Raw genomic sequence first — 27582 nt, forward strand, 5'->3', positions numbered from 1 at the left:
AAAAACACAAAAAAAACTTAAATAAGTTTTGGCGCCTCAAACTCCGCAGACAATAAAAAAAATCCCCTTCATAGGTTAAAAGAGCGTCTTTTTGAGTGAGCTTTCCCATATGAGATTAAAAAGGAATAAAAGCGGCACATGTGCCTCATCCCATCCCTCTGCGTTACAAGAAACCCGGCAAGCCTGCACAAGGTTCCATGTATGAATGGCAGGCCCGCAGTACCTTAAACCCAATACACTAATGGCATTAGAGCTACCGGGTAGGCAATGGCAATGTGAGAATTCCAGTTCTGGCGATTCCATGCCAGTACATAGGAGGTATGCAATAATCATTGCTTAAGTGATAAAAAACAAGGAGCTGAACGAGCAAAAACAAGAAGCTGAACGAGCTGTCGACAAATCCGTGGTCGCCTCATCCAGACGGTGTTGTATCGGGCATATGCCCTTTGTGTCGTTCAATGAGTTAAGCCTTGGTGGCAGCAGGCTTGGTTGGCGTGGGAGAGATAATATGGCTCTGAGAAGCCTTGCGGCTGCCATTAGCAGCCTGCTCGTCGCTCTCCTCCGAGTCGTCGTCGCTAGGTGGACGGGCATCACGCACGGTGCGGCGGTTCTTGGTCATCCAGGAGCGGACACCGCCAACGAGGCCGAGAGCGTATCCGGTGACAAACTCTTTCGAGTTGGAGCCGCCGGGGGTCGTGGGGGATCGGGCCAGGTCGCTGGTACTCTGGGAGAAGCGGGCAGGGCTCTGAGGACGGCTGGTGGGCCAGAACTGGCGCAGTTCGCGGCTGAGCTCCTGTCCAGTGCTGGACCAGTTGTTCGTGATGTTATCGCGAAGCTCCTGGACGTGGCGCTTGATATCAAGCTCGTTCTTCTTGAGCCAGCTGACGTTGAGCTCCTGGCGAGAGGTGCCACGCTTGAACTGACGGCTGATGTACTTCTCGTAGTCGCGAACGATTCTGGTGATGAGGCCAGTGGTGCTGACGCCCTCGGTGCGCTGAGTGACGAGGAACTTGCCAGCCTCCTTTATAGGCTGGTAGATGTCATCGCCCTCGTCGGCGCCGTAGGGGAGGTCGTCGTGGGCAACGTAGTCGAGACGGTGCTCCTCGAGGAACTCACGGGTGACGATCCACGGGCAGTCCTCAATCACCTCGTCAACCCACTTGCAATGGCGGAGCGACTCGGCACGCTCCTTGGCAGACATGACGGTGAGGCCCTTGCGGTTGTGTGTCTCGACGTCGCCGGTGACACCGCAAACGAGGGTCGTGTTGGGGAAAGCATTCTTGGCCTGCTCGAGCTGGCGCATATGACTGTGCTGGGAATTAGCATGCTGCTATTGGGGTTGCACAGAGTGAGCAAAAATCGTACCCAAGATGGAAGAGATCAAAGACACCGTCGGCGTAGACACGGACGGGCCGGCCAACGGGAGGAGAGTTGGTTCGGTAACCACCGGCGGGGTGGATGATTTCGCCGATTGGGGGAGATGTAAGCTCAATCTCTTCGTTATCTGCGATGCCAAGCTTGTTAGACACTCGTTCTCGAATCTTCCCATCCTTATTCACTCGATCGGGTCATTTGTTACTAACCAGAGTCGGCAATGTCCTCGTCGGACTGGGATTCGACAGCTCGTCCCGAGTTGGCCCGCTGCCGCTTAGGTTGAGGGCCACCGTTCTGAATCTTGGGGGTTTCTTCGGCAGCAGCAGCCTGTGCAGCGCTCTCGGGAGAGGCGACACCAGCTCTCTTGCGCTTGCTGGCGGCGGAGGCAGCAGAAGCCATTGTGACGGATTGTCGTGTGATGTGTAGAAGTGACGAGAAAAATCCGATTGCCGAGGGGCAGTATCTCTGTTACGGAACAAGACGGTTTGCAGATGCGATAGAGTTCGATTCGGGGGGGGAGCAAATCGACACTTTCTGAGCCACACAGCAGGAAGGAGAAGAAGATAAAAAGATGATGTAGGAGTGTCGCGTGACCGGGACAGGGCAGGTATTAAGAAATCGATAATCAGGAGAGGGAACAAGACCAATCTTGGTAGGCGGAAGACGGTGCTGAGCCTGTGGAACTAGCAAGGGCCGCGAGCCAGAAAAAAAAGTGGTGCTATTTGAGGTTAAAGGGGGCGCGTCATTTGCAGTGGGGGAGGCGCGCGAAGGACAGCAGGTACCTGGAAGCGAACCGTATTCTGGTGGATATGCAGGTACTGCCCGGCCAGAGCTAGTGGCAAGCTTCTCGTCGTGGATGGATTCTTGCGCTGCTGCTCGTTGTCTCGCTAGTGGAGTCCACTGTGTCAAACGCGAATGCTGTAGACTGCAAAAAGGGCAATTCCAATGCCAATATCGGCTGATGCAGGGGCCTTGAATCGCTAGCAACCTGGAATACAAGACACGAATGAAGAGAAGAAAAAGGATGATGCGTCCTCTGATTCCCATTGATGAGGTGTGACTTGATTTCATGGCTTGTCCTTATCCGCCACAGCTACAGATTAGGTAGAAACCTGATTTTCCCTTCTCCCTATCATTGGCCAACCTGGAACCACGCTTTGGCAAGAAGCTCCTTTCGAGGTCTTTGCTTCTGCTCTACCAGGACCTGGCCAAGCTTTGTTTGTCTAAAACAAGTACCTAGCTGCTAGATTCGTCCTCGATATTCGTCTGACATACCTGGCAGAGCTTGACGGCGGCACAATGAGCCAGGCTAGCTATTGGCTAGTTCGTCGAGAAAAGTCTGAATTGCTTTTGCCGATCGGTGCCCATCTGCAATAAGCCAGTGCTCGTATTGCCAGTGGGCATTCCCCCTCCGCTCTCAGTAACAATCTTCGACAAGAGGCGCTACTCGGGAGCCAACATGCAGGAAAAGGAAGCCATAACTCCTTTTTCCAGGTCCATCTTTTGCCCATCATCCCCCATCACTCGGTTCACACCACTGCGAGTCAATCCGCTAAAAGTGTCTCGCTCCGGCTAGCATACCTGCAAGCTGTTCCCGGTACCGCGCTAGTGGGATGCCGCGAAGATTGAGCACGCGAGCAACTTGCAAGTATAACAAGTCCATCAGCGGGATTGCTGCCACCCCAAATACTCTCCTTTGAACATGCCAGAGATGCCGATCGTCCTGCAGCCCATCTTCGGCGCCAGCGCATAGACGGAATGATAGTGCCATACATCGCCCTATCGGTACCCTCGGACGACGGTTGGACGGGTACGGGCATGAGTGGTGGGACCGGGGTGGGAAAGGATGTTCAAGCCTTCCCGTGTCCGTTTACTGGTACGTGTTATGATCTCCAACACGAAGATGGATCGTTAGTGACAGACGTCGTCGTTGTATCCTTGTACATGTTTTGCTCTCGCCTCTACAGAGCAGGCTGGCAACTGGTGCCGTCAATGTGCGTTTGTGGTGCTAGTAATTACAGCTGAAGCTCGATGAATGCACATACACACCAAACACAAAACTGGAAACTAAAGACCTCACAACGCCCAAGAAGGCCATGACATTATCACAGTTATCCAACTATCACCTCTTCCATTTGTAATTGTAGGTCACCAAGTGATATGTGTAACTTCTGTTAAGCCATTGAAGGTATTACCCCCCCAAACAAGAATCTGATGCTCGTCATTTGACCGCGCAATTGGCTTTTCCGAAGTACCCTATACCGATCATTAGGTGTACAACAGTGCATTCACCAAAGCCAGCAATCTGGGGTACAAGCCCCAACCCCTGGATTCAATGGAGTTCAGACACATTCAATGCCGATTTCACGACCTGTCTGTTCCAACCACTGTCACCTTGCAGCTGGCCCCGGGAATTGCTACAATCAACCAACCCATGTTCGAGGTCAGCTAGCCCCAGGTCTCGAATGGGTTCATTTCCCGGGGTACTTGACTGCAACGCCACATGCTATTTAGATGGTCTGGACCTGCGGCTAGGGACGCACCGCTTGCCTGCTCCCAGCCTGATTGAGCCTAGTTGCTGTCGTGCATGGACTACTGTGCAAGATGAAGATGGATCAAGCTGGAGCTGTCATCGTCTTCAGGTTTCGCTGTCGCGTGCTGATTTGCCTATTTGACAGAAGGGTTAGGAGGGGGAACGCGGGCTCGCAGCGTGGAGAAGAGGAGGCACAAGGCCATGCAATTTGAAGACGGCTCAATATGCAGCTGCCCACATAAAAAAAAAGCCAGCCACAATAAAAAATCAATAAGTCATTAATTCAGCCGCTCACCTGCAGGCGACTCAACAATTTCGGTCTGGCACATTGAAGCTGGTCAATCACAAGCAAAGGGGAAGACTGTTGTGGTGCACTGTCGACGTTACTTACCAGTACGTAACTTGCCCGCTCTGTTTACCTAGGTACCTTACCTATTCACTGACGCGTCGGGACGCGCAGTCTGCCCGAACCTGCCAGTCCCCTGTCTAAACAATTTTGCAGGTATGGAGCCACTACGGCGACCATGCTGTGCAGCTGGCCGCTTCAGCCCTGCGTCGTCGATAAGAAACAGAAAAAAGCAACAGAAAACGCCATCGCCAGCTGTTAGCCTCGAGCTACTGCTGATCGCGTCACTTATTGCGTTCGCATCGAGTTACCTGCCTAAGTAGAGGCTAGAGCCTCGCCGAGCAACCCCTCACTCAATCTGCGTTCGTTGGGCAGATTGGCAGACTCGGCAGCCACGCGGCCAGCGGCCGCCAAAGCTGTTTCTCTCTCTCGCACTGTGATGCCGAACAACCCGGCGATGAATGTGTTGCAATCTTGGCGTGCATCCAATCCAACGCAAGAGGTGCCTGGAGGTGCGCGATAAAATCTGATTGCTGCATCGCGCTGCGGGCGAAGGAATGGACATGCCTCTTTGGCGAGACAATGAGGCTTGTGCGCCAGCTGTCACTGTGGGCATCTGCAGTGGTACGGCGTTGTATCAGTAATGCGCTGCGCTGCAACGCAGATCCAACGTGCAACTGAGCATTTTGCCACAGCCCATTTGCCCTGCCTCGCAGCGCCTTGGCAGTGCCTCTTGGCTGTGCCTCGTTGCCAACGGTCTTTACAGCTGCCTTGTTGATCCCACTCTGACGGGTCTTGCGCCTATTTATTTATTCACTGCCTCCAAAGATCCAGTGACTGCGCCTTGAAGCTGTAGAACGTCATCTCGTACTCTCCGTAAATCTCCGCCATCTCCGTTTTCAACTTGCAATGCCGCTCTGTCCGACGTCCTGTGCAGACTGGGCTTCGATGGTGAGGGGTCCTTTCGGTATTCGTACTGTGCAGCCATCTGAACCAGTGGAGACAGGGCACTACATCACCTCTGCCCAGCGCCGCATTACCACTGGAGAAACCCCGCCACGCCCGTTGTTGCCTGTGATAGGGTGGTAGATCCTGCTATGCACAGTGCGAGTTGTCTTCTCGACACTGTACGGCATAGTGGCATGTGTCGTCACCGACTCCCGTCCGTAGCTGAACGAGCTCTAATATCGCACTTGATCCTCGCAAATCACTCAACGCCTCTTTGCTGTCATTTTCTACGTACTCCGGCCATGCGCCTCCAGGCATCCTGATCACATCTTCAAGTTCCCTTATATTACCGCCGTGCATGACATAGCTGCTCCTACAAAGCCACTATCCCACCGTTCACCAGCAAGCTCTGCTTGAGCTCCCCGCAGCCATGGGCCGTTTCAAGAGCGACAATGGCAGCTCGGCCAGCGAGGCTACCACCGGACTGGCCCTCAACATCGTCATCATGAAGGTTAGATCGTAGCGGGCATACTGGCGCCTGACGCACCTTTCCTGCCTATCCAATTCCGCGCTACGCTGACCCGTTTCTTCCAGGCTAGAAATCTGGCCGCCAAGGATCGCAATGGCACATCAGACCCGGTGAGTTTGAGGCTGCCAGTGACTAAACAAATATCTCTAGAAGCTTTTGGTAAAACTCCCCTTTCCATGATGCGTCGCTAATACCTGGGCTATTGTTACAGTATCTCGTCCTCAGACTAGGCGATGCCCGCGCCGTCACGCACGCGGTCCCCAAAACGTTGAACCCAGAGTGGAACATTATCGAGCAGCTGCCAATCAACGGCATAAACAGTCTCGTCCTCGATGTCATTTGCTGGGATAAAGATCGATTCGGAAAAGATTACCTCGGCGAATTTGACCTTGCTCTCGAAGAAATATTCCAAAACGAAAAGAATGCCCAGGAGCCTAAATGGTACCCTCTCCGCAGCAAGCGACCCGGCAAGAAGACCAGCATTGTGTCTGGTGAGGTCATGCTGCAGTTCAATCTTTTGGACATCGCCAACCCCGCTTCGCCGCACCAGCAGACCATGGATAGACTCCAGGCCCTCCTGCGCTCTGTTCCAGATGCTTCCGGCAGTGCGGGTGTGACGCCTGCCGCATCGACTACCCCGCAGGCCGATCCTCTGGCTGAATTTGTAGAGGATGATGATGAGGAAGTTTCTGATTTTGAAGAAGACAGCAACGACGAGGGTGAGGGCGAGGGCGAGGGTGGAGGTGAGGGTGAGGATGCTTCCAAGCCCGAAACTGCCGAGAAACGCCGCCGCCGACTCCGAATTCGAGGACTCAAGCGCAAGAATCGACGCGGCGCATACGCCTTCACCAACGGCGACAGCGATGTTGTCGGCATCATTTACCTAGAAATTTGCAAAATCACGGATCTGCCCCCCGAGCACAACCTCACTCGTACCAGCTTCGACATGGATCCCTTCGTGGTCGCCTCACTGGGCCGAAAGACGTACAGAACCCGCCGCGTTCGCCATAATCTCAACCCAGTATTCAACGAGAAAATGCTTTTCCAGCTACTTGGCCACGAAAAGTCGTACAGCTTCTCGTTTACGGTCATTGACCACGACAAGTACTCTGGCAACGACTTTATTGCGTCTTGCACGCTTCCAGTACAAGAACTGTTCAAGAAAGCACCACAAGCTGACCCTGCGACTGGATTGTACGAGGTCCGCGAGCCTCATGAACACCGAGGGGCTGCTCCTCTGCCACACAAGTCCCGTCTCCAGAGAATGGGACTCTCCCGCACGTCTTCGTCTCAAAGCCTCAACAAAAAGTCAAACAAGACAGCCTCCGTCACCAGCGCCACATCTCAGGCACCGTCGCTGGAGGCCAGCCAGGCCACGAGCAACCCGAGTCTACTAGCCACCCCGGATCTGCAATCTACATCGCTCACGGAGTCCGAGGGGAATGTAGACGACGACGACCCTGAGTTCCACGAATTTTCCGTGCCGCTGAACTTGAAGAATATCGAAAAATGGGAGTCCAAGCACAACCCAGTCATATACCTCAGGGCGAAGTATGTACCATATCCTGCTCTTCGCCAGCAGTTCTGGCGTGCTATGCTTCGACAGTACGACACAGACGAGAGCGGCCGTATTAGCCGCATCGAACTTACCACGATGCTTGATACACTGGGTTCGACACTGAAAGACTCCACCATCGACAGCTTCTTCCAGCGCTTCCCTCACAAAGCTGCCGATGATGAAGACAGCTGGGATCTTACCTTCGACGAAGCTGTCATTTGCCTTGAGGATCAATTGGAGGCCAAGTCCAAACACAGCGGCGTGGCTGACAAAATCAAGAGCGTCACCTCTGACGTGAAGAACCTCGCTGTCGGCAGCAACGCCGAACAGAGTAGCCCTGCCTCGGGCTCCTCAACACCCAGCGAGGAGGGTGGTCCTGAGTTCATCGAAAGGGAGGACTCTGGCGACGAGCACGTTGTAGAGATCCGGGAATGTCCCATCTGTCACCAGCCCCGCCTCAACAAGCGCAAGGACACCGACATTATCACTCATATTGCAACCTGCGCAAGCCAGGACTGGCGACAGGTGAAGACTGTTCTCATGGGTGGGTTTGTGACAGCCAGCCAAGCACAGCGCAAGTGGTACTCCAAGGTCATTACCAAGCTCTCCTATGGAGGGTACAAACTTGGCGCCAACTCGGCCAACATTCTTGTCCAGGACCGTATGACTGGTCAGATCAATGAGGAGAAGATGAGCGTCTACGTTCGACTGGGAATTCGAATGCTTTACAAAGGACTGAAGTCGCGCGAGATGGAGCACAAGCAGAGTAAGTGGCTCGGCTACGATAAAGCGACTCTAACTGACAGCAAGCAGTTCGAAAAATGTTGAAGAACTTGAGCAACAAGCAGGGCAAGAAGTTTGATGACCCGGCGTCCAAGGATGAAATTGAAAAATTCATTCATTTCCATCGTCTGAACATAGACGAGGTTCTCTTGCCACTTGACCAGTTCCAAAACTTTAACGAATTCTTCTACCGTGCCCTCAAGCCTGGTGCGCGTCCCTGCTCGGCACCCAACAATCCAGCCATTATTGTTTCGCCAGCAGATTGCCGCAGCGTGGTATTCAACCAGATTACGCAAGCTACTAAGGTCTGGGTCAAGGGTCGCGAGTTCAGCATGAAGAGGCTACTGGGGGATGCATACCCAGATGACGTCGCCCGATTCGAAAATGGTGCATTGGGTATCTTCCGTCTCGCTCCACAGGACTACCACCGTTTCCATATTCCTGTTGACGGTATCATGGGTGAACCCAAGACGATCGCTGGTGAATACTACACGGTCAATCCTATGGCCATTCGTTCAGCGCTCGATGTCTATGGTGAGAACGTCCGTGTGGTGGTTCCCATTGACAGTGAGGTGCATGGTCGCGTCATGGTCATCTGTGTTGGTGCCATGATGGTCGGCAGCACGATCATTACACGCAAAGCTGGTGAAAAGGTTCATCGTGCCGAGGAGCTGGGCTACTTCAAGTTTGGCGGCAGTACTATCCTACTACTGTTTGAGCCTGGCAAGATGCGTTTCGACTCCGATTTGACGGAGAATTCCAGCGGTGCATTGGAGACTTTGGTAAGACTGTTGATACATGTGGTGGAACGAAGTTAACAAGTGACAGATTCGCGTGGGTATGTCCGTTGGCCATTCGCCCGAGGAACCTCAGTGGGCGCCCGACATGCCTCTTAGCGACGAGAACATCACCGAAGAGCAGAAGAAGGACGCCAAGCGACGCATCCAGGGAAGCTTGGCCCAAGATTCGCCCAGCGACAGCAACGACGACGACCGAATGCACTCTCTGCCACCATCCATGGGCACGATTGCAGCCTCTTCGCTTTAAGAGACTGGTTTTGATTTTATTTTATTTAACATGGCATCTGCATTTGACATAAAGCAATTCGAATTTCAACATGAGAAATACATACAGAAAAGGGAAGCATAAAGATGACGAAATTTTCAACGAATTGAAGCGGCATGTGGAGCGAGAGAGCGAGTCCGGGAACATGATGGCAATATACGCATAGAGTTCAGGACGACAAGGAGCTGCTTGTGCACAGCTAGTTTATTTTTCCTTGGCAAAGATGAATTAAGCAAAGGTGAATCTTATAAGCATTGAACAATGATTCCTGCAGCCAAAACTGCAGACGTGCAAGGAATTGCAAGAGAAGAAGTCAACAAAAAAAGAAAGCGAACGCTATTGGTGTATTCCTCCCCGCATAAGAATCTCAAGTAGAAACAGTCGTGGACAAGGCTGAGTAGCCAGTGCGGCAACGGCGCCCGCTGACTTGGGCCAGCTACCGATCGCTGGATGATGACGATGACGAGGGCCGATTCCAGCCTGATGACTCGCTGCTGATGGAGCTGAAGCTTGAGCGCGGCGACGTGAGCGACGGGGCGGCCGAATTACTCTTGACGGTCGTGAGGGCCACCAGCTCAGGTGCGGTGCCGGTGGTACTGCTGCCAGTGCCGCGATGAGTTTCGCGCCAGGACGAGTATACTTGTCTGCAGAAGTGCGCAGACATTGTGTATGTCGGCGACATTTTGTGTGTGCGTGTATATTGTGGTATGTATATTCGTGGTTTGATTCACAAGAGAAGAAGTGTAATCGGCGAGTCGCGGTTTTCTGCGCTGTCGCGTGTATTCAGGAGGGAAACAAGTCAGAGGCTGTAAGTAAGACTCGGCTCGTGTGGCGTGATGCTGGCTGGCTGGCTTATATTGGCAGGGATACTCGGAGAGTCGATGTTTGTCTTGTCGATCTAGTAAGATCTGGTAGATGCATGTAAGACAGAAAAGTAAGAAGGAACGTGACAAAACTAAAGGCAACAAAAGGAAAATCAGGGAAACCGTCGTTTTTCATAGATGATTCGAGCACCTGCCGATCTTGCTGCCGTCATCCCAACGAATCCTACGAATGGTACCTTGTGCAGCCCAGGACGGAGAGGGTCTGACGCAGATACATATGACCCTCCGCCCATGGTCGAGCGAGGTGGCGTGAGATGCGGGGGGGAGGCGGCACAAAGTGGTGCGCTCGCGAGGCGGACGCAAGCCACGCGTGGAGGGAGGGCCTGAATGGATGGCCTGACTTTTGCGGTTGTTCACCTGGGCTCGGCACGGGTCGGGAGCTCCTTTTTTTTTTCCCTTTCAGATCAGGTCGAAGACGCGTGTTTTTGCTCTCGCTCCGTCAGGATTTGGGCTTTTTTTGTACGCCTTTTCCAATCTATTCTGCTGGCGTGTTGTTTCTACTTGGCGGAACGAGCTGGAAAAGCCCATGCGAGGATGCGAATACGAACTGGAATAGTGGAAGAAAGCTGCAAATTATGTTGTATTTGTTTAGTTTGATACCTAGAAAAAACAAAACAGGCTTGGGTAGAGTTGTTCTCATTTGTGTGCCATCGGGACTTGAGACAGAGAATGCGCAGCATAAACGTGTAGCCTCCCGCGTCCCAAAACCCTGTGAGTATCTTCTCCCGTTCATGGCGCCGGGCAGAAACTGTGTAAAGGAATGGTCGTAAGAATGATATAGATAGTACGTTTGTGCTTGCTGGCTCGAAAAAGAAAAAGAAAAAGAGAAACGGTGGAAATAACGGTGCAATACAATAGTGTTTCAGTACAATGGACCACCCACCGCGAGAGAGCAGAAACCAGTCCGCCATACTCAGTCGGCGATCGCGTTCTCATCACCAACCCGCGCCGCTTCGCGAAGTGTCTTCTCCTGCTCAGTGGGCACGGTGCGGTTGGCGAGGGCCTTCTTCTGCGACTCGACGAAGCGCTCCCACTGCGCACCGTCCGGGTCGCTCGCCTTCATCGTCGTCAGGAGCGTCTCGCGGTTGTCCTTGTAGGCCTGAATCACGCCCTTGGCCTGGACTTCTTGCCAAAAGTCACCGCCCACGTCCTCGGCCAGCTCCGTCAGCATGCGCACGTGGCGCGGGTCGGCGCCAATGTCGTCAATAGAGGCTACCAGGCCCCGCATCTGCATCTGCGACACCATGCCCACGCGGAAGCGGTGACCGGCGCGGTGCACGCGTCCTTCCTCCTCGGCCAAGACCTTGGATAGCGTCGAGTTGCTGCGAGACAGGCGTGGCGCGTGGAGTTCGCCTTCGTCTTCGCCGTCAGAGACTGCTGGCTCTTCTGCTGTGGCGACGCCGTTGGCAGACTCGGCGGAGGCGCTTCTGCCGCGCTTCAGGTCAGTTTGGCTGAGCTCTGCCGATTCTCTTGTATCGGGGTATTCATCCTCAAATCGGTTGATGATGCCTTGCAGTGTTTCGTCGAGGAAAGTGAGCTTCCTCAGCGTCATCTCGTCGCCTGGGTTGCTCCTGGCCTTGATAAGGGCAGGCTGTAAGCGCAGTCGAATTTTGCGCGCGCCGGCAAGTAGATGCTTCGACATGTCCTTTGCCTTGCCACCTGTCGGTAGCTTGCGGCTGGTAAGAGACGCGTCGGGCTCTGCTTCACGGGTAAATTCGCCAGACTGCCGTTGCGACTCGTCCCCGCGATTTTCAAGGCAGCACTTGAGCGCTTTGACGACACCAGTGCCTCCAATAACGTAGTCTTCATCAGGGGCCGAGCTATTGTCTTCCTCGTCGCTTTCTTGCATCACGTCGTGGCCTACGAGATGCATGATGACGTCAGAGTAAGCAGCGGGCTTCGACTCATCGGTTCCATTAGTCTCCGACAAACTGGCCGCCATGGCAGCGCCAATGCCCGTATCAGGCATCTGCTCCATGTTGCGCAGACAGTACGCAACAACCTGTCTCGCCATAGCCTTGACGATTTCGCCCGCTTCGTCATGGGGAACATCGATGTCAATGGCGATGATACTCTTGGAAACTCGGGCCGCCGCCATGAGTGAGGCATAAAGAGCGCAGGCTTCCTCTTGCGCTTCTTCACTCTTTGCATGGGCCAGTTTGACAAGCTCTTCGTTTTCCAGTAGGTTGATGTGTGCCAACTGTTGAATCTCCGGAAGCACCTCTACCAAAGCGATAGCTTGCTCCGAATTCATGCTTACATCAGACAAGTGAATGCGTTTCAAACCGGTGCATTTAGGCAGGTATCTATAAAAAATCAGTATGGTGTAGCGGGTGATGACTTGAAAATCTTACCTTCTCAAAGGACCAACGGCACTCGGCCGCGATTGAAATAATTCCTTATTGTGTGAAAGATCGACAAATCGGATGTCTGGCATGTTTGCGAGAACTGGTAGAATCTTGGAGAGAGACGAGGGTCCAAGTTCGCAGCCCGCTAGACTGAGCGCCCAGAGACTGCCATTCGCTTCCAACGCCGATGCAATCTTTTCTTCATGGCCGCGGAGGTCGTTGCCGGCCAGATCAAGGCCTTCACAAATACCCGAAGAAATGTATTTAGTGACATGGTTGACGCCCTGCTCGTCCAGATAGTTATGCGCCAACCCAAGACGCTTCACTTTGCATTTCAGCATGCCGTCAAGAATTACACCGAGTTGTTCCATGCTCGGTTCCGTTTCGCCAATGTTGATCATCTCCAAAGTCGGACCGCTAAGTCTATCACCGAGCGATGTGGCGAATATATCGGCGATGCTGCGGGGGATTTGCTGGCCATTAGGCAGTGTGGCGCTGACTTGGGAAATGGCTTGGCGAGGGAAGGGTATGTGGGCGAGGTCAAGACTCTTGATCGATTTACACAGAAAGATGAATAACGACAAGTGCTTCCATCCATCTGGGCCGAGTTTGTTGTTCTTCAACACTAGACGCTCGACTACGCCGCCTTGGGGCTCTTGTTCGTGCTTTGGCTTTTTGCGACTCAAAAGAGGCGGCTTGGCGGCCAAAAGCCCGGCCAACACAACACGGAGACCTTCATCTGTCAGGCCAATGTTCTCGAGTAAAACTTCCCGCACAGGCACAACCGCAAGGTAGTCGCCGAGCGTAACCAAGTCAGCCAGCTGCAGCCAGTAGCCTGTTAAATCTAGCTTACTGACCACTCCGAAGGAAAAGTTGGTCGAGTCAGTCAGCTGCTCTGTGATCTTTTTCAAGATGGGCGTCTCTCGAAGCTGGCAACATCTTCTGTAGATTCTGGCTGGATTGGTTGTAGGCAGAGAGCTCGTCTGGAGTGTACCAGAACATGTAGAATCGGACGAATCGCCACTATCGTAGTGAATCTCGACTGGAATTGTGCCATTGTCTTCGGCCAGCTTTCTGCGCTTTTCTTTCCGCGCTTTGCGCTCTTCTTCACTGCGCTTCTTCTTTTCCTTCTTCTTCGACATTTCCTTCTCTGCCACTGGAGCATCCGCTTCTGCACTGTCGTTTTCATCAGTCGTATTGCTCGGTAGTTTGTCAAGCGTCTCGACAGCGCCATTCGCATGACCGTTGGTCTGGACTCCGGTCGCAGGCACTGCCTTGTCATTATCAAGGTTTTCCTCTTTCATGACGGCACTATCGCTCTTCAAAGCCTCGCCTTCGCCCTTTTCGGTGAGCTTCTTCTTTGCTGTCTTGTCGATTGGTTGTGTGGCAATTTCACCATCTGCGTACTTAGGCATCGGCGCGATTTCCACATCAACACAGAATGCGACGCGGCGTAGCTTGGCTGCCTTGAGCTCACCAATAGGACACCGTTCTCGGTTCTTGTCCTTGTTGAGAACCGTGCGCTCGACGAGACCGTGCGCTAAACGATTGTGGTTTGCGCCATTGACAGACGAGGATGATGACAGGCGACGGAACACACTTAGTATTCCAGCTTGGCCTGACTTGGGTGGTGCAGGTGTGTAAGGGCCGCTACCTTCTGGTTTGGCGCCATGTTGCAGAACAGCGTTTCTTGAGGGTGAGATCTTTGGGATAGGAGGCTCCGACGCTTGTGGCGATGGAGGTTCTTGGTCCTCGTGCGACGTACTGCGTTGTAGAGGACTCAAGTGATGGTGAGGAGGAATCGTTTCCGTTGGTGACTGTGGTCCGTTCGCGGCAGGCGAGGAACCCGAGAATTTGGCCGAGATGTTGGAAAACCAGGTGCTGCGACGTCCAGGTGGTGTGCCGTTAGGACCGGGCTGTTTGTCGACAGAGCCAGATCGCGATAGTCGTTTTGTAAGGCTGGCACCGCCATTGTTGGATGCGCTGAGCTGGCCATTAGCCTCAGTCCCAGACTTGGAATCCTTTCTTTGATGCGACGGTGCGCCGTTCGACGAGGTTGGTATTTGGCGCGGCTGGGCGGCATTCGCCTTCGGCGGAGAGGAGGATTTATTGAGTTTGTCTAGAGGTAAGATGTCAGCAGTCAACGTTATTGGGCTAAGTCGCGGTCACGAATTCTCGCAAATGTCGCACGGGTAGCGAGTCTAAGCGGAGGGCAGAGGAAGTTGTTGACTTGCCTTTGGAGGACCCTGGAGTCATCCAGCTGACGTCAACGCCATGAACCTGCTCCATGGTGCCCGGGCGGCGCAAAGCAGGGCTCGTCCGTGAGTTGCACAACGACGACAACCAGCGCTTTCAAGCTGTCGTAATGTCGCCTCGAGTTGTTATTGTCCCATGAACAAGCAGGATAAAAAGCGACTGGGCGGGCGATGACGATGACGAAAGAGGGGGTTTGGCTCAAGAATGCGAGTCGAGCGATCGTAGACGTCTTGAGACCGCGGGCGATCCAATAGTACCAAAGGAGCAAGACGCAGGTTTGTAAGGTAGCACAACGCGCTCGATTTCAGCACCAAGGCATTGACAGTGAGTTGTTTTCTGCCTCGTACGAGCAGGCAGTTTGCAAGATTGGCACAGGTGGCCGAGCCAGTAGGTGGTGTGGTGCGCCGCGGCGAAAAGCCAATCGTGGGGAGCAAGGTTTACCAGTGGCAAAGCTGGGGGATGTGCGCTGTAGAGCCTGCCTGTGCAGCCAACTTTTGGCGGGCTTGGGGGGGCATGGGTGGTAATGAGCGCCTGGCTATTGGGTCTGCTAGGCCACTTCAGGAAGCCCACGTCCGGCGTTCCCAGCGTTTGCCACTGGCCAGGTTACAGTGGGTTAAAGGTAATTCCGAGCGAACTGCCACCAAACCGCCATACATTAGCGCTCGGAATTACCTGGAGGCACTGTAATAAAATGGTAATACCTAATAGGTAAATGAACCAAACTGGTAGTTACATGTGAGGCCGGCGACTTGCCCGCTGCAGCGCGAGTACTTCTGCAGATGCTCAGCAAGTGCCCACTGACCCCGAGTGAGTCCATTTGCGTCGCTACTACCAGTACATATGCAATACTTTGTCTTCGCCCATTTTTGGTATCGAATACACATTTTTACTCGTCGTTTTCAATGCGGCTGCCCTCCTGCAAGGTGCTGTTCCCGTCAGCGGCGCGTGAGACTTATTCTAGGCATGCCTCGACTCGGAATTTCTAATCAAATCACCACTGCGCTCTTCCCTTCGTTAGTTTAATAATACAATTTGATGGCCCAGGTGATGCTATCCTTGTGTAGGCTAATAAAAACCACGCAACGCAGCCACCAAGTTCTAGACCTGCCGTAGCCTTCAACCCCAGCAACTCAGGCAGACTGCGAGGCGGCCAGTGGCCACACACCCAACGAGTCGGCCCGCTGAAGAAGGCCAATCTAGGGGATCCCAGCAAGCCTCATCAATGTTGGACCCCTCATTCCTACACTCGCCCGCGGGTTGATTGACACACTCCAGCATTAAATGTTGCCTTTTGATTCCCCGCTCGCCTTGGATTTCGGGGGTCAAGATGCGGAGGCGGCAAAATACCTTTTACAGTGGGTTGCAGGCATTCTGCTACAGTCAAGCGACCACCAGCAACTACTTGGCCGTTTCACCGCAATAGGTAAGCTCGACGACTTCCGTGGCATCCGCGCCAACGGTTGAAGCGATCTGACTCCGTGTCTGAAGGCGCCAGTGCGAAACCAGTCATACAAAACGATTGCATCACATCAGACCGATACGTCAGAACATTGAAAGGTAATTCTTTTTGAAAATCATGGAAAAGCCTCGTGGTATTTTTTATTCATCACTGCCCTCCTGAAAACTCCAAAACCAACCATTACCAGAAAGTCATATCTATGGCAACTTTTTACTCCTGTTCCTGAAGGAGCTGAGCAATCTTCTTTTGCACGTTGGCCTCCTTCTCGGCCTTGGTCAGGCGCTTGTTCTTGTACTTGAGAGAAATGGCCTTCCACTCCTCCTTGGACTTCTTGGGACCAGCACCCTCAACCTTCTTGAAGGGGTCCTCACGGATAGCCTTATGGGCATCCTGGTACATCTCCTCAAGGGACTCAGCCTCAACATCGTCCTCAATGTACTTGACGAACTGGCCGCGGTAGCGCTCCTCATCGTCATCGGCGAGGGTCTCCATGTACTCGGCGACGTGGCCACCGTAGATGTAGTTGCGGAGGGTGTCGGCGTCGAGCTCCTTGGTCTCCATGTCGTAACCGGGGAAACGCTTCTCGGAGTGGGGGACGAGGATACCACCGTCGGAGGCACCCTTGAGGGCACCGAAGACACGGGCACCAGTGGAGGTGCGGGCAAGACCAACATCGAGGAAGGCCTTGAAGGGGCGGCGCTCACCATCGTCGGTCTCGGCGGCCTCGGTGAGGGTGAACTCACCGTCAGCCTCCTCGACACCGACGAAGTCCTCGTCGAGGCCGAGCTTCTTGAGGGCACGGCGGGCAATCAGGAGACCGGTGGCGTAAGCAGCGGCCCAGTTGGTAAGGCCGTGCTCGATGCCGTAGGCCTTGAGCTCGTGGGCGTAGGCGGCGCAGAAGACCTTGTCGCCAGAGATCTCAGAGGTCACCAGCTGCATGATGATGTCCTTGTTGGTGAAGCGGACGACCAGACGGTACTTGGGAGCATTGTACTTGTTCTTGGCCTGGGTGATGAGGCGCTTACGGGCGTAGTAGTCGGTCTTGCCTTGACGACGGCGCTTGAACTTGGTTTGGTAGCGGCTGTGAAAACGTTAGCAACATCATCACACAATCTGCGCTGCGATTGAAGAACTAACCTGTAGTAAGCGTTGCTCTTGATCATTTTGTAGACCTAATATCCATGACCCCCGAGTCAGCAATTTGCGCTTCAGATATGCTCGTCCTCCTTCCGAAGCAACTTGCGGTGACTCTTCATCTCGAGCAAACACATGGCCAATGGCGTTTCTGCCGGGCGGCCATGATAGATACAATAGATTGAAACCGTAGGTTCACAACACAAGGTTGAGAACCCAGGAGATAGGCCTTAACTTACCATCTTGACGGTATTGGTGGCCAACAATGGACTGAAACTGGTACTTGTTGATGGGAGTTCGTGATAGGAAATGCGACCAGCAAAATTTTGGTGGGGGATAAATTCAAGCCCTAAGCGAATGCTCAATTGTGCGGCCCACCACCCGAAACCATGGTGGGTGACGAGCAGCACCTCCCTGCCCAAAGTTTCCAGCGCGGATCACGTGGGCTGTGATTATGTAAATTTCGATGTGGATCTCCGGAGTTCCGTGTGGCCGCAAGGCCGGACCGATGAACTCGGCAGGTATGGGGCTGCCGAGGCAAGAAGCGTTCTGGGGCAGGTCTGACATAGTCTTGTCAGTTCAAGTCGGTTCAATACAACTACACCTTGAGAAAAGGACTTGGTTCAAGTACAGCGCGCTTCGACGAAAATTCTCGTCACAATGGATGGATTTGGCGACGAACCACCTGCAGACCTTATTATTGAGGCAATCGACGGCGAGCTGTATGGTCCAAAGCAGCCGAAGGTCATTCTGTTTGACATTGGCGGCGTTTGTGTGAGCCACTTTCCAACTCAATTATTCAACACTCGCAGTGCGGCCTCTAATGGTTTGCTCTAGGTTGTTTCGCCTTTTCAAGCAATCTTGGACCATGAATTGAGCCTCAACATTCCTCCGGGATGGATCAATTACTCAATCTCCAAATCAGCCCCCAATGGGTTCTGGCACCGTCTCGAACGGGGTGACATTGCCATGGATGCGGACTTTTTCCAAGGGTTTAATCGCGATTTGCACATACAGTCATTGTGGGAAGACTTCTACAAGCGGGAAAAGGCAAAGAACCCTAAACTTGAGGATGTCATTCCCCCGCTGCCTAAGCTCGATGGCGAATGGCTCTTTAACGAAATGATGTCTTCGTCAACGAAACATGATCCCTGGATGTTTCCCGCCCTGCAAGCACTCAAGGCGAAAAACAAGTACATAATCGCTGCTCTCAGCAACACCGTCATCTTTCCGCCAGGCCACAAGCTCCACCAGGCCGACTACTTCTCCGGTCCTCTGAAAGGGCTCTTTGATGTTTTCGTCTCGTCTGCGCACGTTGGGTATCGCAAGCCGGAGCCCAAGATGTACCAACTCGCTACGCGGAAGCTCGACGAATTCGCCAAAGCTAAAGCTAATTCGCCACGAAATCGCAACTTAGGATGGGAATCTGGCGTTCAGGCGACGGAGATCCTCTTTCTGGATGACATCGGCGAGAATCTGAAGGCTGCCAAGAAAGAAGGTTTTCAAACCCTCAAGGTGAATCTTGGTAGGGCCTTTGAAGCCGTAGATGAATTGGAAAAGATAACAGGTTTGGATCTAGAGGGAGACCATCCCAAGATTCCAGTCAAACCCAGATTTGCGCGCGCAAAGACGTCAAAGATTTAGGTATCTGAATGGTGCCGCTTGAATAGTTATAAACATGTCTCTATCCATCATAGCATTTATTTCTTGCATCATGCCCTTTTCTCAGCAATGTACACGTATAGACTTTCGCACACTTTGACTCTGCCGTCCACCGCTAACCTGTTCCATTCTTCAATGAAGAGCGGTTTAGCATTCTCATAAAAATCAGCTCCAACTATATTGCTCATGGCTGCTGCCTGCACGACTTTTTCGAACTGGTTCTCGAGCTGCGTTTTCTCAAGGTATTTGATGTCTTGGCCGGGGCGCTTTTCGATTATGGTTGCAAATTCGACGTCTAAGCCCTGCGATCTCAGAACCGCACGGAAAGAAGTTATCGAGCATATCCATGAGCGATCGGATGCATATTGAACGCCTAATTGCTTGCAGACTTTTTCCATAATGGTCCCCTCTGGGATACTTTGTTCGCTTGGTATGTCGATCACCATCCTTCCATTGGGCTTGAGGTAATCTGCCATTTGGCAACTATCTCTTCCCCTTTATCCAGCAGAACGAAAGCATTGGAGCATAAAATCAGATCAAAGGACTGTTTTCCCAGTGCTGAGCAAGTCTCCAAATCCGACATGTCGTGCTGTAAGAGTTGAACGTGCGGCTTCAAAGCTGGGTCCTCATCCAACTTGCGCCGCGCAACATCGAGCATAGCTTTGCTGGCATCAATGCCAATGATTGTACCATTGCGTGCCAGTTTAGGGGCCGCGTAGAAAACCTCAAGCCCGGTGCCGCATCCCAGCGATAAAATTCTGTCGTCTGGACACACGCCGACAAGGTCCATCAGTCTCTGAGTGTAATCTGGGTGCCAAGAGTCATCGTGATCGATAGCACGGGGTTCATACAAAGCGCTTGCCATTTCATACTGACTTTTGTTCTTGCGATCGCCAGTCTTTGCAAAGTACGCATAGGTGCACATCCTGCTTGCGGAGTCGCGAATGGGCCTACCCTAGATTTTCCCAACGGTGCGACGGTTGTCTGTCACAGGAGGGCAGACAACGAATAAAGAGCGATGAAAAATGCTAATTGCCCGGCGGAACTTTCAAGTCTTGTGCACCTGGGGGGACCGCACCAAAGTGAGTTAGTGATCATGTGTTGTCAGCTTCATAACATGCGGGGTAACATCCGCTCGATCGGACCACGGTGCGATATCACCGGCTTCACTGACTATGCGTATCCAACACGGGCGTCAACTCATGAGAAAAATAAACGTTTCGTCTCACCACAGAAACAGCAAAATATGCTCAATAACATCTCTACCACCCGTCTGCTGCTGAGATCAGTCAGGACGAACGAAGAGGGCTCTATTGACCTGGAGAGATTTCACACACTCTGGAGCAGTGAGCAAGCTACAAGATGGAGGTTTGTCTGCTGGACTTTTGTCTTATGTGACTCGACATTTCCTAACTAATTCTCAGCCAACGTGGACCATGCAGGACTCTGGAGGAGAGCAAGGCCTGGATGGCGGGCATCGTTCCCATACCGGTGCGGACTAACAAAACCCGAGTTTCATACTGTGTGCTGTACGCCAGGGGTAACGAAGGATTAGTCAATCCTACAGAGATCGCCGAGAAACACTGGAAAATGGCAGGAGTCGTTACGCTATTGCCTACCAATTTCAAGCTCGAAGACGAGGTCGATGACTGCGTGCGCGGACCCAATGACCCATACAAGGCCGTCGAGCTTGGCTATCTGTTTTTGCCGGAGGTTTGGGGGAAGGGTTTCGCAACTGAAAGCGTTCGGGCCGTGCTCGATGCATACCGGCACAATGTGACTACTGACTCGCTATACCCTACAGAAATCCAGGCCAACGCACATGCCCAAAATGTAGCAAGTCGGCGTGTGCTCGAAAAGAGTGGCTTCAAGGAAGTTGGCCGGTTTGACGGTGAAGCCTGCCTGCCGCTAGTGGATGGCGCGAAGAAATACACCGTGGTACACTTCCGCGCGTAGGATTAATGCGCGTTGTAGGGTAGCGTTGCTCACTGCCTGTACTGAAAAATAAATAAATAAAAATAAAATTAGAAATGCGAGGTTCGTGTCGCGTCCGCAGTGTAGATCCAGTTAGCACATCTTTCCGCGTACATGTGATTCGTAGTAGGTACGTTGATATACTTACACGATGACCTGTCCCTCCACCCGGCTGGATATAGACTGGTTAGTAGTAGAAAAACTAGGAAGCTTGATTCATGGAATGTGCTATAAAAAATTCTTCAAGTATTATTGCTAGAATTTGCTGTGCCAGATTTCAACGGCAAGTGAGTGCCGTCGAGACCTCCGTCAAGTGGTAGGACCCAATCCCCTGCACTCCAAGCCGCAAGTAAGGGATGTTGCATGATCACAACAAGTACTTGAGTTATTTCAGGCTGAAACCCTTCGATTACATGATGCTCACTACCGGCCGCACAAATGCGTCCACCTCGCCAATGGCCGCGATACTATCCATTAGATCTGGAGCCAGTGGCTCCGTGAATAGTGCGTCTCTCGCAGCGACGATACCAGCCCACGTAGTCGCCGACTTGGCATCCCAGAGCCCCGCGCGCATGGTGAACGCGATCCTGCCTGAGCACTGGACGGAGTCACCCCGAAGGGCGCGATAAACGGACAGTGTGTACACGGCGACAATCCACGTACGGCGTACGCTCTCCGCGAGGATCCAGTCGTGCCACTGCCGAGCGACCGCAGAGTGGGAGACAGCCGTCGCGGAAGGAGTATACGACGGCCCGTCAGAGGCAAACGTCAATCGCGGCAAGAAGAGGTTAGCCTGTATCGTGAGCCTCTTGAGCCAAGAGAGCAGCGTCTCCATGTGAGTCTCCGCGAGCGAGCGCTGGCGAATGTCGCCGTCGAAAAGACGAATGTACAGTACCAAGAAACCAGCTTGGATCCTGGGCAGCCACTCGCACAGCGGTTGCGCTACGTCAGCGCACGTCGGCGGGAGGAATATACTGTTTGCGGTGCGCTCGAAAAGCTGCCACGTAATCTCCTCGGTGGCATCCTTCTTGACCGCATACGCAGCCAAGCACGCGAAGGCGTCCTGGAGGCAAGAAGGGAAGCCCGTGTCAGCGTACAATTCCTTGTGTATGAAGGGGCACTGCCCGTCGCGCGCCCAGCCGTGCACCCAGCGGCCGATGGTCTTGACGAAATCTCTGTGCGCAGAGGCGCGAACGGGGCGGTCTTGGCTAGGGTCAGGCAAGCGACTGGGTGCTGGAGGACTGTATGCAGCGTATGCATCGAAGTCATCTGTGGACACTTGCGCGAGCCAGAACTGCGGCGGGAGTGGCAGAGCTTCACAGGAGGCGGGCCCGGTCGCATCTACGATGGAGGAGCTTGCATCTCTATCGCTACTTCCAAGAAAACCATTGAAAGTACTGTCATCATATATGGGTGGTATACTTTGGATCTGCGCCCGAGCCTTGCTTGCGCAAGCATCAACGGCCATGCTCTCGCCCAAGGCGCAGGCCGCTACTTCATCGGGTTGCACCACGGCGACAGGACCACCAGGTTCAATACTCCTGCCACTCTGCGCAGATGTGTCGACGGAAGCGGTATGCTCAGAAGCTTTGGGGCGGCGGGTGTAGGGGCGGACGGATGGGTAACAGCAGTCGACGGCGCGGTCTACGCACCGGCGACAGGCGGGTAAGCTCTTGTCGCAGCGGCGTTTTGCGCGGGTGCAGGGGAAGCAAGCCTTTCCGTTGAACTTTTGGAGATTTCGAGGCTCCCTTTGGTGCATGCTGTTCTTTTTTCTTTCGTCCCCCAAAAAGGATCTTCCGTCTCTTATCGCCGCACCTTGCAGAAGCCGAGTTTCAGAGACTTCGATGGTCTACGACTGCCTGGTGGCGCAGAGACCTGACGAAGGACTGCAAATTGGATGAGTGCTCGTGGGAGATCAAGTCGATTGATCAGCAGACTCCGTGTTCTCTCTGCGGCAATTTTGCTGGGGAGTGCTTGATATGGCCGCGAGCAGCGGAAGAATGATTCAGGCTCCGGCTTGCCCGTATCTGCTCGGCGATTTCTGTTCTTGGGGGTGCTATGGTCTGCTGGGGCGCGGGACTTCAGGTTGCTCCAGCTAGCTGGCAATGGACAGTGGTGATGCCGAGATTGCATTAGCATAAAGGATTAAGAAGACTGAGCACTGTGTTTGATCACGCTGACCACATTCACGGTGAGCAATGTCGTGGGTGCTATTTGCTTACAAACAAGGCTGGTCAGCGACGGAAACTTGGGTGACTGGGTGGTGGAACATTGCGCAACTTTTGCCCCACCAGGCGGAAGCTGGCCAACACTGACTAATTCAGCCATCACTGCAATTACGAAGTAGGAAAATAATTCTGCGTCAACTTAGAAAATATAGTACTTCGATGCGGAACTTTGGTGACTGGCTGTGCTGATATTGCCTACCTTCGGCCTTCGCAGAGCGGAAACTGGCTGACAACTCCCGCTGTAGTTAAGGAGTGCGTGAATCAATCAGCACAGATGGTGAAAAATTGTTAATTGAAGGCAGAACATTGGGAATCACTATAATTGATCTATGATTGATCATGGCGATGAGCGTGTCAAGACTGGTATATAAAGGACATGCATACCAGATAGCTTAGATCCCAAACCACCAACACGATCCCGGCCAATTTCACATCAAACACTTTTTGCCACACATTTACTTGCATACAAACTGTTTTCGTCACAAATTAAATCTTCAGAAATGGCAGTCGATACTACTTTCCCGGTCAAGACCACCCACAAAGCCTCTTACGAGTCCATCTCGCCCTCGCTCAAAGAGCTCTCTCAAGCAGGCCGCACTATTCTCGTTACTGGCAGCTCAGGCGGCATCGGTCTTGCCATCGTGCGCGGCTTCGCAGAAGCCCATGCGTCTACCGTCATTCTGACAGGCCGCACCGTCGAGACCCTGTCCGCTGTGGCGTCGAAGCTCGCAGCCGACTTTCCCAAGACCAAGTTTGTGTCTAAAGCGCTTGACGTTGCCAACATCGATGCCATCGACGCCTTTTGGGACGAGCTGGAGGCGCAGAACACGACGGTCGATGTGCTTGTGCTGAGCGCTGCGCGAGTCTCCACGCCGATGCCCATCGTCAAGCTCGGCCACCGCGAGACTCGTGCCGACTTCCAAGTCAATGTCGGCTCCAACGCCGCTTTCGCTGATCGCTTCTACAGCCAGTCCAAGCGCGATGCGGGGAAAAAGCTGGTGAGTGTGAATTCGATGCGCCAATGTCATTTCGTCAGGTTTTGTGCGTGTGACTAATTGGTGGCATATCAACAGTTCCTTGTCAACATCTCAACCCTCATTGTCCACGACATGAACTACGCAGCGCACTTTCCAAACTATAGCGCGTCCAAGGCCGCGGGCACCATGTTGCTGCAGAATATGAGCTATGGGGTGCCGGCGTCGGATATGCAAATCGTCTCGTTCCATCCAGGCTCCATCTTTACACCTGGCGCGCGGAAAGCGGGCTTCACTGAGGATTCTCTTCCTTATGATGATGGTGAGTTAAGCTGATTGTCAGGCGCAACCAAAACAGAATTGACTAATCGCATGGATATAGAATCGCTACCTGGGCACTTCGCCGTTTGGGCGGCTTCTGATCAGGCATCTTTCCTCCATGGACGATTTGTCTGGGCATCGTGGGACGTGAATGAGCTGCAGTCAGGTGAGGCGCGCAAGCGTATCGACGATGACGCCGCCTATCTACGTCTCGGTGTTCATGGCCTGTAATATCTGAGAGGCGCAGAGAACAGGGAATGCTGAGAGCCTCAACAGATATTTACTGAGCTGCCGGGGAGAGAGTCTGAGATACTGCTTGGGTAATAGCAACGGCAGAAGTTTCTGAAGGAGCAGCCTAGTTGGGTGCTATAGTTTTAGCTGTGTCTACACTCAAATAGTAAATGTCTGTGTGATGAATTTCGACAGACTTTTGTCTATTTCTGGACCGAATTCAATAGCTAAAAGTGCTACTGTTGCTGGGTATGAACGGAATTATGTCTACGTTTGAAATGAGCAATCAGACCACCTCAGCCAATTTACAAAATGACGAGAACGAATGCAAAATGCTGACCCAGGGACATGATCAGGTCATGCATACCCAAGAGCAAACTCGTCTATTACTTAAGGGAAGCAAGGTTAGCAGGAATATTTAGGATGCTGCCACAGAAAGGCGTGTTGGTAATTGGTTACATTTAATACACCCCATAATCTATCATAGCTCTTGCCTCATTTGACTCCATCATTGGCTTGTGTTGTTCATCTGCACATCGTCAAAATTCCACGCTGAGCCCTCCAAAAGTCCCACGAACCAGCGTGGCCCGGCACTGCCCGCAAGGCGGTGCCATGGACGACCCAGAAGCGCTTCGTCCATGTACATCGGCTCCGAGTATGACGGCGCCGCCCGGGTCCCTGCCGCCAGCGCCTCGTCAATCTGTCGCAGGCGGTTCTCGTACCACGCCTTGATAAAGGATGTCTTTTGCGACGTGCCCGCGTAGCGGCCCGGCTCGTCCATCTCCTCCTGCGTGACGCCGACCACGCGCGTCTCGCGCACAAAGTGCTCCACGTTGACCCTCCGGCGCTGCTCGGCCACCTGCAGGCGACCGACGATCTTGGTCAGGAAGCCCGAGAAGTCGAGCATGCGCCGCGCCGCCGCGGTGTCCCAGTCGGGCGCGTCCACTACCAACAGCCGCGAGCAAATCACCATGACGAAGCCCGTCTGGCCGGGCGCGGCGAGGGCCTGGAAGCGGGCGCTGGTGGCCGGCACGTTGGTCACTGTCTCGAAGAAGGCGTTGGCGGCCATGAGGCAGTTGCGCAGGGCGGTGGCCCGGTAGTGGCGCTGCCCCGCGGGGTCTGCGGCGCCCGTCTCGGGCAGGTCGCCGAGGTAGGTCGCGGGCTCGTACAGCCGGACGAGGAGGTACTGCCGCGTGAGGTCAAAGTAGCGCGCAAAGTGGTCGATCTGGTCGGGGGAGCAGTGCGGGAGGCGCTTGGTCAGCTCTGCGTAGGTGAGGGACTCGAGGATGGTGTCGAGGTCGGCACGCAGCGTCGTGACGTTCTCGTCGACGAGGAAGAGATAGGGGCGCCCTCGCGCGGTGTCGTTGGCTGAGCCGAAGAACTCGGAGATGCGATCTTCGATCTGCATCAGGCGCACGACTTGCTGGAGGAGAAAGTCGGAAGGGTACTCGCCGGCCTGGGCGAGGGCGTCAGCGCAAAAGTCGACGTATTGGCAGCGCATAGTCGTGTTGCGGCCGAATTGACCCGAATTTCTGGTTTGTTAGCTTGAAGAATGAAGTGTTGCGATTGTACGTACATGGATAGTAGGTAATAGACACCAAGAAACGCTCGCATTTCATCCGACGATGGCGCCTTTGGAACGTTGATGTCTTTTGTCGCTCTCACATCGTCTGGGGCATTATCCATCCCGATCTGCTTGAGAAGTTCGCGTGGAATTTTGGTGATCCCAAGATTATGTGCGTAGCCTGTTGCCAGATATGTGAGGTTCGTAATCTGCTGGTCGTATAAACTCTGCAAATCCGCCCTTCTTCTTGTTAGTTTTGACGGAATTACTCGAAGGGGCGCGCGTACCAAGCAATGACAATTAGCAATCCTTGCAGGACATCAAGACTTCGCTCCTCTTCGACAAGCATATGCTGGCTAATGTATGCAATCACGTTGCGCTTCATCTTTTTTAATCTCGCCACTGGTAATGGGGCCGAGGAGAGCATGACTGCCCGAAATAGACACGGCTTGGACTCGCACAACTCCTGGGCCGTCAAGTCCCCCGGAATCCACACAAAGGGAAAATTATAGAGACAAGTGTCGCGGTAAATAGCCAAGATCCTCTCTGCCTGCGGCCAGGTGAGGCCCAGCGGCGGTGGGGGCTGCGTGGATGGCCAGCTAGTCGAGCTCTGACGCGGAGGTGCCGGCGATGCTTTTGATGTTGTTGTAGAGCTCGCAGGTGATGATATTGAAGGAAGCACAGGGCTCTGTATATGCGCTTGGCTGCTGGGCGTTTGCGCGGGACTGGACGAGCCGCTCATAGCCAAGCTGCGCGAGGTAAGGGAATTCTGCGCCTCAATGGCTGTTGTCAAAGCATCCAGGCGGTCTTCTAGAGATGCGACCCGGCTGCAGATGAGTTAGCCTCATCCCGACAACGGTGGCAGGGGAAGCTTACTTGTTGAGCGGTTTTACGAGTCGCGGCTTTCGCAAGCTTTTAGTGGTTTTTGCTGTACACCTTATTCCGATTCTCTCACATCTGCGAACCGCTCGTCAGCTTCGTAGCCCGACCGAGATGTGAGCCTGGATGACGACGCACCTTTCACAGTTGACATCGTCAGCGCCGCCGTTGATGTCGGTGAAATTACAGCGCGCCTTGGCATTGGTGCATGGGATGCAAGCCCTGCGCCTACGCGGCGGACTCGTCGACCGTTCGGGCGGCGTGAGACCCTGCATGACCGGTTGTCTTTCTCCAGGCTATGTATAATGGGAAGTTCCCGATGAATTGCGATAGATCGAGGCTTCAGCGGGTTAGATTGCCTCGCGCTCCTAAGCCGGTTTTGCGGGGAGGAAATGATGTGAGGGGAGAGGGCGCTCGCGCGGATAGACATGGATTTCATGGATACAATAAGCAGAGAAGGCCGCGCAACACGGATTTGGACACTCTTTACCTGGGCGTCAGCGACTGTAGTCGGCGAGCGGACTGTTAGATG

At 53.5% G+C, this 27582-nt stretch overlaps 11 protein-coding genes across 11 annotated transcripts; 5 read left to right on the top strand and 6 right to left on the bottom strand.

Annotated features, from left to right (window-relative positions):
* Nucleotides 1–463: 463 nt before the first annotated feature.
* Nucleotides 464–1773, bottom strand: LMH87_000932 (uncharacterized protein; the record flags this gene model as incomplete). The annotated part of the gene is made up of 3 exons (XM_056198923.1): nucleotides 464–1307; nucleotides 1366–1504; nucleotides 1584–1773. The coding sequence occupies 3 exons, from the start codon at nucleotides 1771–1773 to the stop codon at nucleotides 464–466; spliced, it is 1173 nt and encodes a 390-aa protein (XP_056055822.1).
* Nucleotides 1774–5631: 3858 nt separating this feature from the next.
* On the top strand, nucleotides 5632–9118 carry LMH87_000933 (uncharacterized protein; the record flags this gene model as incomplete). Its single annotated transcript, XM_056198924.1, has 5 exons — nucleotides 5632–5712; nucleotides 5796–5840; nucleotides 5942–8054; nucleotides 8102–8853; nucleotides 8900–9118. 5 exons carry the CDS (start codon nucleotides 5632–5634, stop codon nucleotides 9116–9118), a joined length of 3210 nt encoding a protein of 1069 aa, XP_056055823.1.
* Nucleotides 9119–10933: 1815 nt separating this feature from the next.
* Nucleotides 10934–14657, bottom strand: LMH87_000934 (uncharacterized protein; the record flags this gene model as incomplete). Its single annotated transcript, XM_056198925.1, has 3 exons — nucleotides 10934–12326; nucleotides 12375–14487; nucleotides 14603–14657. 3 exons carry the CDS (start codon nucleotides 14655–14657, stop codon nucleotides 10934–10936), a joined length of 3561 nt encoding a protein of 1186 aa, XP_056055824.1.
* A 1248-nt stretch (nucleotides 14658–15905) lies between these two features.
* LMH87_000935 (uncharacterized protein) lies at nucleotides 15906–16195 on the top strand (the record flags this gene model as incomplete). The annotated part of the gene is made up of 2 exons (XM_056198926.1): nucleotides 15906–16047; nucleotides 16113–16195. 2 exons carry the CDS (start codon nucleotides 15906–15908, stop codon nucleotides 16193–16195), a joined length of 225 nt encoding a protein of 74 aa, XP_056055825.1.
* Nucleotides 16196–16293: 98 nt separating this feature from the next.
* Nucleotides 16294–17459, bottom strand: LMH87_000936 (uncharacterized protein; the record flags this gene model as incomplete). The annotated part of the gene is made up of 3 exons (XM_056198927.1): nucleotides 16294–17164; nucleotides 17221–17255; nucleotides 17457–17459. 3 exons carry the CDS (start codon nucleotides 17457–17459, stop codon nucleotides 16294–16296), a joined length of 909 nt encoding a protein of 302 aa, XP_056055826.1.
* A 418-nt stretch (nucleotides 17460–17877) lies between these two features.
* LMH87_000937 (uncharacterized protein) lies at nucleotides 17878–18861 on the top strand (the record flags this gene model as incomplete). The annotated part of the gene is made up of 2 exons (XM_056198929.1): nucleotides 17878–17991; nucleotides 18055–18861. The coding sequence occupies 2 exons, from the start codon at nucleotides 17878–17880 to the stop codon at nucleotides 18859–18861; spliced, it is 921 nt and encodes a 306-aa protein (XP_056055827.1).
* Nucleotides 18862–19318: 457 nt separating this feature from the next.
* Nucleotides 19319–19749, bottom strand: LMH87_000938 (uncharacterized protein; the record flags this gene model as incomplete). Its single annotated transcript, XM_056198930.1, has 2 exons — nucleotides 19319–19644; nucleotides 19731–19749. The coding sequence occupies 2 exons, from the start codon at nucleotides 19747–19749 to the stop codon at nucleotides 19319–19321; spliced, it is 345 nt and encodes a 114-aa protein (XP_056055828.1).
* Nucleotides 19750–19897: 148 nt separating this feature from the next.
* LMH87_000939 (uncharacterized protein) lies at nucleotides 19898–20835 on the top strand (the record flags this gene model as incomplete). The annotated part of the gene is made up of 4 exons (XM_056198931.1): nucleotides 19898–19965; nucleotides 20235–20247; nucleotides 20304–20370; nucleotides 20435–20835. The coding sequence occupies 4 exons, from the start codon at nucleotides 19898–19900 to the stop codon at nucleotides 20833–20835; spliced, it is 549 nt and encodes a 182-aa protein (XP_056055829.1).
* A 427-nt stretch (nucleotides 20836–21262) lies between these two features.
* Nucleotides 21263–22612, bottom strand: LMH87_000940 (uncharacterized protein; the record flags this gene model as incomplete). Its single annotated transcript, XM_056198932.1, has 1 exon — nucleotides 21263–22612. The coding sequence occupies one exon, from the start codon at nucleotides 22610–22612 to the stop codon at nucleotides 21263–21265; it is 1350 nt and encodes a 449-aa protein (XP_056055830.1).
* Nucleotides 22613–23581: 969 nt separating this feature from the next.
* On the top strand, nucleotides 23582–24607 carry LMH87_000941 (uncharacterized protein; the record flags this gene model as incomplete). Its single annotated transcript, XM_056198933.1, has 3 exons — nucleotides 23582–24079; nucleotides 24155–24377; nucleotides 24438–24607. The coding sequence occupies 3 exons, from the start codon at nucleotides 23582–23584 to the stop codon at nucleotides 24605–24607; spliced, it is 891 nt and encodes a 296-aa protein (XP_056055831.1).
* A 508-nt stretch (nucleotides 24608–25115) lies between these two features.
* Nucleotides 25116–27325, bottom strand: LMH87_000942 (uncharacterized protein; the record flags this gene model as incomplete). The annotated part of the gene is made up of 5 exons (XM_056198934.1): nucleotides 25116–26139; nucleotides 26184–26411; nucleotides 26459–26998; nucleotides 27048–27128; nucleotides 27189–27325. 5 exons carry the CDS (start codon nucleotides 27323–27325, stop codon nucleotides 25116–25118), a joined length of 2010 nt encoding a protein of 669 aa, XP_056055832.1.
* Nucleotides 27326–27582: the final 257 nt, after the last annotated feature.

Source organism: Akanthomyces muscarius, chromosome 6, assembly GCF_028009165.1.
Source record: "Akanthomyces muscarius strain Ve6 chromosome 6, whole genome shotgun sequence".
In the NCBI taxonomy this organism is placed as follows: Eukaryota; Fungi; Ascomycota; class Sordariomycetes; order Hypocreales; family Cordycipitaceae; genus Akanthomyces; species Akanthomyces muscarius.